Here is a 9,300-nt window from a genome sequence, read left to right as displayed (position 1 = left end):
AGGAATTTTGAAGATAATTACGAAGATCGGAAAAATGGAATATCTCCATTTTTATGCTATGGCGGCTTAAGGGCAGAAGAGGAAAGGCGTAAACCGACCTTGGAGCCAGTATATAAGGGGTCCTAGGCGAGAGGCATGGAGGAGGGATTTTTCTCAGAGCAAACTTAGCACTTAGAGCAATTAGGCAACTTTCCATTTTTGTTATTTCGAGCTGCGACGCAACTAGGTTTTGCAGTCTTAGGTTGCTAGAACTTGGAATCTCGCCGACAGCTCTCATAGCCAAGGCTTCTACCTTGTTGTAACGCTCATACGCGAATTCGGAATAAAACTCCTTTTGCTCTCTTCTTACGTTTTTTATACTTCTTCGTTGTCATTATTGTGTTCTGATTTGCTTGGCGTGTGGTATTAGCAGATATCCGGGACCTCTGGGAAATTAGGGTTTTCCTAGTTTTCTTATTTAAACGGAAATCGACAGTGCGAATTTCGGTTCCCACATTGTTCAACTCCTAGAGATCTTGAAATGTTGAAAGTCATGTCACCAGCAGGAGCTACCGTTTGAATTCTGTTGAATCTTGTCTCTGAGTTGGACCTCTGACCATAACTTGCAATAAGCTCCAAGTTGTTTTGACTGCTAGTTCTTCTATATTGACTCTCTGTATGACTCGATCATTCACCTGTCTCCAAAATATCTCCAGTATTAACCTTCCTGAAGTCAAATACCAACTCCTTGTCTTTGTTGAGGTTTCTTGATATAACTGGAGCCTCTTCCATCCTTAAACCATGTTGCGCAATGGAGTCTTTAGAGAGGGCTTCTAACGCTTTCTTCATTCTGAATTCTCGGATCCTTCGTCCTCACGATCATGACAGTTCATATACAACTGCATATGTTCAAACACTTCTGGGGCAATCAGACCACATGAGGAGCAAATCCTGGAGGAACTGTTGGAGGAAGCAAAGGCATTATATCATTCGACAAATTGGTATTATGCTGCCTCTGAGCAAGTCTTTGCATACTCTGATTGACCCTCCCTTTTGCGTTCCCATCTGGCTGACCTTTCAGTAGGGGGCACGCTTGTTTTTCATGCGACAAGCGAAGACAGTGAAATCACTTTTTCCGAATGCGTTCATACTCTACATCAACCATAGCTGAGCCACCTCCTTTTGGTAAAGTAACGCACTTTTTACCTCTGATTGGTAGGTTCAGATCGAGCACAATCAGGGCCCTGATATAATCATGAAGCAATGGCTTTTAGGGGTTCCAATCACTATCCTTCACATAACCAATTGCTCCGGCCACCGAGTCAATAGTCTTGATGGTAAGGTAGTTAACTGGAATATTGCGGATCCTGATCCAAACCGCCGCCGATTGCAGAAAGTTGCTTGGTGGAAACTCAACCCATCTCTCCATCACCATGCCCCAATCATCAAAGGACCAGAAGCCATACTTTAAGACAGTTTCATACACCTTCCAAATCTTCGTCATCGTGCGCAGCATTCGCGACATGTTTTGGGAAGCTGAATTAAGCAATCGACCCAATAAGCTTCGGCTTCTTCTCTCCACAGCACTGTAATCATCCTCCTCAGGTAAAACGATCGGTACATCATCCTGTAGAGACATTCCTTGCATAACCCCAACTAAATTATCGTCCATCAGGAGTAAAAATACCTCTTTTTGTTGTGAAGGATGAAGTAGTAAGAGCTTGATGTTCGAAGAATAACGAGGCGCAAGAAAGACCCCTAAATAAACACTAAATCTTGGGGAAGATTTTGGAAAAAAAACACGGTATTTCCATAAAAAAATTTGATAATTCCAAAAAGATTTTGGAAAATATTTGAATCAATCTTGTTACCGGCAAGGGAAAAGGCCTTCTGTATGGTAGCTTTCCTCTGATTGGCTAAAAGGAAATCGCCCTTAGAAAGAGAATTTTGGAAAAACATTTTCAGTTGATTTTTTTTCTAAATACTCCTACTTATCCTACAAGTAATAATATACTAAACAAATTCTCCATCTGGATTAAAAGATCAACATATAATAGATCTCGGATGGCGATTTTGGCGATTTTTTTCCTTCTCTAGGCGATTTGATCTTAGCCAATAGGAGTGGAGCTAACATACATAAGGAGAATATCCTTGCTGAAATTTGGTTTAATTTTGGAAATTTCCCAAATCTTTTGGGAAGATCTTCGGAAAATATGGGATTTTTTCTTAAATCTTCAACGAGAGGTCATGTTTATCAAGGGTTTTCGATAGTGCCGTCTATTACTCGACCTAGGAATTCATCGAATCATCAGAGGAAAATAGCCAGAATCATCTTTCTGTTGGTGATGGATACCAATCTCGTTGAAGTGATGCAAGGAATGTCGATTGAAGAAGATAAGCCAATTGTCATACCAGAGGATGATACGTATTGTGCGATGGAAAGAGGAAGAAGTAGTCTTATGGGGAGGTTGCTTAATCCAGAGGCGCAGAACATGGCTCGAATGCTGAGAACGATGCCAAAGATATGGAAGGTATACGAGAGAGTCAGGGGAATTGCGCTTTCAAGGGATCGATTTCAGTTTGTTTTTGATCTTGAGACTGATATTAAGACAGTGCTGAAGCAAGGGTTCTGGACCTTTGATGATTGGGGTATGGCTCTGGAGAGATGGGTTGAAGTTCTTCTGAGATCCTTTCCCCAGACAGAAGCAGTGTGGGTCAGACTGAGGAACATCCCAGCAAACTATCTCATGGCGAAAACGATAGATGCGATTGCTGATGGCATTGGTCATGTGGAGGTGATTGAATTTGACCCAGAAAAACCCTTACTAAATGATTATGTGAGGGTTCAAGTGAACATTGATCTTAACTTCCCGGTGAGAGATAAGAAGTCGCTCAACTTACCTGGTGGTCGAGTAGAAAACATTGATGTGAAGTATGAAAGAATAAGGAAGAAGTGCTATCATTGTATGCGCTTGTCACATGAGAAACAGAAGTGTCCTTTACTTCAGAGAATGAAGAACAAAGGAAAAGAGCTGGCTGTGCCTTCTAATGCTAAGCAAAACCAGTCTAGTGGAAGTCGCCAACACCGCATTGACTTGACTGAAAAGCTTATGCCTCTCTTAGCACCATCAGTACCTCCGGGGTTTGAGCCTCACAGATCCATTGTGGCCCCTGAGGTGTTTGAAGAGATGAGGACTTATATGAATTGTGTCGACGCAGAGGAGAGAAGAATAAGGGAAATTAAAATGTGAAAGACTTTAGATGAGCTGTCGCGGGATCCAGTTGCACAAAGATCATGCTTGAGATTGGAAAAAGCTCTGGTCCTCTCAATTGAGAGAACCAGAGAAGTAGGACATGTGTTTACTTTCGCACAGCGATGGATGTGGGTATTCCAAACATTGTGGAGTCATCGGTTAGGAAAGTGCCGCTACGGCTCGGAACCCAAGACATGGGAAATGTAGTCAGCCGAAACATCCAAGAAGGCGTTGGAGCGGTTGGCTTTGAGGCTGAGCAGATCAAGGAAATAAGAGGAATAGCAGAGCTCTCTCCTAAAAAGCAGGTGCTGTGGAATACGAGAGAGCATGAAGGGGTTGCAGTCAACATGCCTATATTTGAGTGTGGAGGTTTCAATATTGGCTGCAATACAACACTCTCAACGGAAAGGGATAACCGGAGCAGAGGTTCGGGGAGAAGTAAGCAATCTTGGAGCCGAAGGAACCAGAGTAAAAGACGTGCTACGGGACATTTGGGAGAAAGATCTTCCAAAGAGAATGACGAGGGGCCTCTCAAGCGTAAAGCTGTTGATGATGGAGAGGTTACATCCAAAGTGTCGAAACAAAATGGGGGTTTGATGGTTCACCAGAAACCATCCAATCCTCAATGACGACGCTCAGCTGGAACTGTCGAGGATTGAGGAGCAACTCGACAGTTCGACGCCTAGAGGAGATGATTCGTGAACATCTTCCGGATTTTATGTTTCTCCTAGAGACTAAAAACTCTAGTGATCACGTCAAGAAGTTTCAGAGTTCGTTGGGTTATGACCACTTCTTTTTGGTAGACCCAGTGGGACTTAGTGGAGGATTAGCTTTGTTTTGGAGGAGTAAATATGAGGTGGAGGTGCTGTCTGCATCGAGTAGAATCATAGATACTTGAGTCAAGATTGGAGGGATGAGTTTCTACATGTCCTTTATCTATGGGGATCCTGTCAGGCATAGGTGACATGTGGTTTGGGACTTATTAAGAGACATCGGTTTGAATAGAGATGGTGGCTGGTTTTTAGTTGGCGACTTCAACGAATTGATGAGCAATTCATAAAAGTTGGGAGGACCAGCTAGGAAGGAATGTACTTTCTTTGGCTTTCGAGCTCTAAAGAGAGATTGTCGGCTCAAAGAGCCACCAAGTTCTGGAGTACGAGAGATCTTTACCGGTGGGGTTAAGGAGAAAGTTTGGATACAGTGTAGGCTGGATAGGGCGTTTGGAAATGCAGAATGGTTCAGAATATTTCCGGGGACACATATAAAGTATCTGGAGAGGACAGGGTCAGATCACAGACCGGTTCTCATGAGCTTAGTACCATCTCCAGTGAAGAGGAGTGGTAAGTTTACCTTTGATAAGAGATGGTGTAACAAGCCAGAAGTTATGGAGGTAGTACGGCAAGGCTGGAATCTCAATACTGGAGGAAACAGAGGTACGGTGTCGGAACGAATCCAGTCATGTCGCAAAGAGTTATCGAAGTGGAAGCAATCTTCGACCTCTGACTCGAGTGTGCAAATTCGAAAACTTCGACAGACTTTGGAAGCAGAAGGAAAAAAACTATATCCTGACTTGCAGCTGCTCTCTTCCACACGTATTGAGCTTGAGAAGGCATATCAGGAAGAGGAGACCTTCTGGAAGCAGAAGAGTAAAAATACATGGCTGCAGGTGGGTGATAAAAATACTAGAGTTTTCCATGGGTGGGTGGAAACAAGGAGCATGAAAAATAGAGTGCAGTCGCTTTTTGATTCCAGTGGAATAGAGCACTTTGATGAGAACAAGAAGGGAGATATAGCGGTGCAGTACTTCCAAGACCTGTTTCGAACATCTGGTTGCAGAAATGCAGATGCGCTATTGGAAGGAATGATGCCGAGAGTCACCACCAGAATGAACAGCAGCTTAACAAAGATGGTGACAGATACAGAGATTAAGAGAGCGGTCAAAGCAATTAAGAGTGATAGTGCACCTGGGATTGATGGCATGACTGGTCAGTTCTTTCAGAAGTACTGGAACATAACGGGAGCGCAGGTGACAGTGGAGGTGAAGAAGTTCTTTGAGTCTGGAGTAATGCTGTCCGATTGGAACCATACGCAGCTCTGTCTGATACCCAAGGTACCTAATGCGACTCACATGAAGGACCTTCGACCAATAAGCTTATGCTCTGTGGCGTATAAGATCATTTCAAAGGTGTTGAGCAACAGACTTAAGGTGATTTTGCCGCGCATTGTCTCACCCACTCAGGGAGCATTTGTAGCTGGTCGCTTAATTTCAGATAACCTACTCATTGCTCATGAAATGATTCATGGTCTCAAGACAAATCCAAACTGTCGAGAGGATTATATTGCTATAAAGACAGACATGTCTAAAGCTTATGACAGAGTGGAATGGGCCTTTTTGGAGACTCTGTTCTTGAAGATGGGGTTTGCAAGACTTTGGACAGACTGGGTGATGAGCTGCAACAGATCAGTATCATATACGGTGTTGATGAATGGAGAAGCATTTTGTCATATAACGCCGGAGAGGGGTATTAGACAAGGGGACCCTCTTTCCCCCTTTCTTTTCATTCTTTGCGCTGAAGCTCTGGTACATGTGATGAGTCGAGCAGAGCAGCAAGGCTTAATTACGGGTATGAAGTTGACAAGGAATTGTCCATCGGTCCAACATCTTCTGTTTGCCGACGATAGCCTATTCCTGTGCAGAGCTAGGCTGAGTGAATGCACTGAGTTCTTACGGTGTTTGAAGTTGTATGAAGATTCATCTGGTCAGGTCATTAATTTTCAAAAGTCAGCCGTCACTTTTGGTGATGCAATAGACTCTGTTATGAAAAGGCTGCTAGCTGAGATACTTCATATTGATAATGAAGGCGGTGATGGAAAGTACTTGGGTCTTCCTGAGTGTTTCAGTGGCTCAAAGCAGAAGCTACTTGCGTTTATTGGTGAGAAACTAAACAAGAGATTACGAGGATGGTTTGCCAAAAAGCTTTCCCATGGCGGAAAGGAGGTTCTCCTCAAATCTATTGCTATGGCTCTTCCGGTTTATGCAATGTCATGCTTCAGGTTAACTAAACACCACTGTCAAAAAATTATAAGTGCTATGGCTAGCTTTTGGTGGGATGAAGATGGAGAGAAGAGAAAGATTCATTGGATTGCTTGGAAGAAAATCTGTGTGCCAAAAAACAAAGGAGGACTGAGATTTCGGGACATAGAGGATTTCAATCAGGCGTTGCTAGCTAAGCAAGCATGGAAACTGTACAATGAACCGAACAGCTTACTGGCGCGAGTTTATAAAGGCCGGTACTATGCCTCCTCGAACCTTCTTGAGTGTGGTAAAGACTATAGACCCTCTTATGCCTGGAGAAGTATAATTTTTGGCAGAGAGTTATTGAGGAAGGGTTTGATCAGATCCATAGGTGATGGAAGAGATACATATGTTTGGACTGATAAATGGATCTTGGATGAAGTTCCTAGGAGACCGGTGAACAAACAAACATGTTTTGATGTCAATCTGCGAGTTTCTGAGCTCATAGGCGAAGATGGAAAATGGAAAATGGAACTGCTGCAGCAGCTCTTCCCAATAAATGAGGTGGATTGAATCAAACAGATTGTTGCTGGTAGAGTGAAAGACATAGAGATTTGGGCTTTTAACAAGCCAGGTGACTACACAGTTAAAAGCGGGTGCTGGCTCCTTACAAACGCAACGACAAATAGTGGAGTCGACCAAAGGGTAGAAGACCAAGCAGTAACTGAAATGAAGAAGCTCATTTGGAAGCTACCGACAATACCAAAGATTCGTATGTTTTGGTGGAGGGCAGTGTCTAGGGCTCTAGCTGTTGCAGAACGCCTTACAGCTCATGGTATGCCTGTGGAGCAAACATGTAAATTGTGTAATCAAGGTGTGGAGACAATACAGCATGTTCTGTTTCACTGCAGCAAGGCACAAGAACTTTGGAGAGAGTTTCGCTTACCTTCAGATTTTGTCTTTCAAGACGTTTCCCTAATTGAGCTCTTTGGTATCTGCTTAAAGCTCATGGTGTTAACTTGAAGAAAGAAATGGAGCCAAAGGAGGAGTTGAGTTGAGTTTGGGTCTTGTGCAAGAATAAGGCAAGTCTTCCAGAGATTGTCTGATAGGCTTCAGGAGTGTGATAGAAGGGCTTCAGAGAAGTCTAAGATACTATGAAGCTGGTGCAAAGATAGGGTCAAGTCTACGAGGGACTTAGACACCATTTGGAGATAGTAGGCAAGTCTTCCAGAGATTGTCTGATAGGCTTCAGGAGTGTGATAGAAGGGCTTCAGAGAAGTCTAAGATACTATGAAGCTGGTGCAAAGATAGGGTCAAGTCTACGAGGGACTTAGACACCATTTGGAGATAGTTGGGTGATAGTGCGAAAATAGGGCGAGGTACGGACAGGTGGTCCGTACCATCGGCCGTACAACATCCGGAATCGACCTAAGGCTGTGCAAAGTTAGGGAGCTGGCTTATGAAGCAATCAGGCGACCTTATCCACTTCAGGACCGTTGGGGAATTGAAGAAAGAGAGCTATGTCCTAGCTGTCATGAGCTGTAAAGTAAAAGACAAGTTGGGGACCATGTATCTAGCCAAAGAAGTGGGCAGATACATGGGAGCCTATGCACAGCCAATGGGGAATCAGCAAGGAGAGCTTTGACCAGATTCAAACGAACCAATAAGAAGCCAAGGAGAAGCAACCAATGAGAGCCCATCACCAAGGTTGCAAGACACCAGACTCCATCATGTCCATCCATTTCTATTCAAGCATTTCTATCCATTAGATTTAGGTTTATGAGATTGCAAAGTTGTAAACCTTATAAAAGGAGGTGTGTGGCGATTTTGTAAACCCTTAAGGGAGAAAGGGGGATTTCCCCTCTCCACTTCATGAATGATAAACTTGTTCTTGAATCTAAAACCCTAATCTCTAATCTCTTATTCTCCTAATCTCTCAGACTCTAAATCTTTGTTCCTAAGTCTCTTATTCTCTCATAAACACTCTCATCAATCTCTCTTTCTAAATCACCTTGAGCAAGCTCTCATCTTTCTCCATTGGAGTTTATACACACACACACATACAACCAGAGAAGAGAACTCTACAAATCTCATATGGTATCAGAGCCAGGTTCATCTGAACTTGGTGTTGCTTCTGCCTAAGCTCACAGCTCACTCCCATGCCATTTCAAGCTGATAAGAAGCTTCATGTTCAGTCCGGCTGTTCTACATCTTCAAGAAGAAGAGGTTCCATCCTAGACGTCCAGAAGCTCTTCTCAGTCCAGCTTCACTCTCTCATGAACGCCCTTGAAGGAAGAAGGTCCCTGGAAGAAAAGGTTATGGAGTGGCCTTACTAACCTCTCCATGAAAACCAGTTTCAAGCGCCCCTTTCTCACTGTACTTGAAGAAAGGTGATAGCTTTCAACATGGATCTGGTGTGGCGAGTTCAAACCATGAAGAAAGGTGGGGTCTTTGACATGGAGAGTTGAAGAGGATGGTTCATGGAAGGAGAAGATGTTGAGATCGAAACCAACAGCTCAAAACTTGCCATGTACCATGGAGATTCAAGGAACAAACAAGTTCCTTGGCTGTAAGCTGGATCTCTTTCCCTCTTATATACAACTCAAGTATATTGATTGATTGTGATGTTGTGGAGTGTTTGAAAACCTGAGGATTGTTTAAAAGATTACTAAATGAAATAAAATGAATTTAGAATCTGTCCCAGGATGCTTAAAGAGCTTGGTTTCCTAGTAATCCTTACATCGTACTAGTTATACTAGGCTTACTAGCAGCAGTGTAAGCGCTTTGAAAAATGTCTAGTAACTTATCAGTATTACTAGGATTACTAGATATGTTAATATGCTTAGCTCCGGTTCATAATGATGCTTGTTGTGATTGATTGAATCTGCTTGCATACATGGATTGAAACCGAATTGAAAGTTGTTGCATATAGTCTTGTGGCTGTCTTACATTGAAGCATTAGATTCATGTCTAAATGCTGAGTAAAGAAGCTTTAAAAATGCCTAAGTAGCTTGCATAAATCTGGAAAAGAAAGTGCTTGTGCTTAGAGAG

At 43.0% G+C, this 9,300-nt stretch overlaps 2 protein-coding genes across 2 annotated transcripts; one reads left to right on the top strand and one right to left on the bottom strand.

Moving 5' to 3' along the window:
- Nucleotides 1-1,249: 1,249 nt before the first annotated feature.
- LOC106302913 lies at nt 1,250-1,651 on the bottom strand. The gene has a single exon (XM_013739311.1). The coding sequence runs from the start codon at nt 1,649-1,651 to the stop codon at nt 1,250-1,252; it is 402 nt and encodes a 133-aa protein (XP_013594765.1).
- A 541-nt stretch (nt 1,652-2,192) lies between these two features.
- On the top strand, nt 2,193-3,230 carry LOC106302912 (uncharacterized protein At4g02000-like). Its single transcript, XM_013739310.1, has one exon. It carries the CDS (start codon nt 2,193-2,195, stop codon nt 3,228-3,230), a length of 1,038 nt encoding a protein of 345 aa, XP_013594764.1.
- Nucleotides 3,231-9,300: the final 6,070 nt, after the last annotated feature.

This window comes from Brassica oleracea, chromosome C7, assembly GCF_000695525.1.
Source record: "Brassica oleracea var. oleracea cultivar TO1000 chromosome C7, BOL, whole genome shotgun sequence".
NCBI lineage: Eukaryota > Viridiplantae > Streptophyta > Magnoliopsida > Brassicales > Brassicaceae > Brassica > Brassica oleracea.
This window is presented reverse-complemented; position numbering and strand designations above follow the sequence as displayed.

What these genes read in the sequence shown, in the direction of transcription:
- LOC106302913 (XM_013739311.1), bottom strand. Translation starts at nt 1,651, where the DNA reads ATGGACGATAATTTAGTTGGGGTTATGCAAGGAATGTCTCTACAGGAT.
- LOC106302912 (XM_013739310.1), top strand. Translation starts at nt 2,193, where the DNA reads ATGGGATTTTTTCTTAAATCTTCAACGAGAGGTCATGTTTATCAAGGG.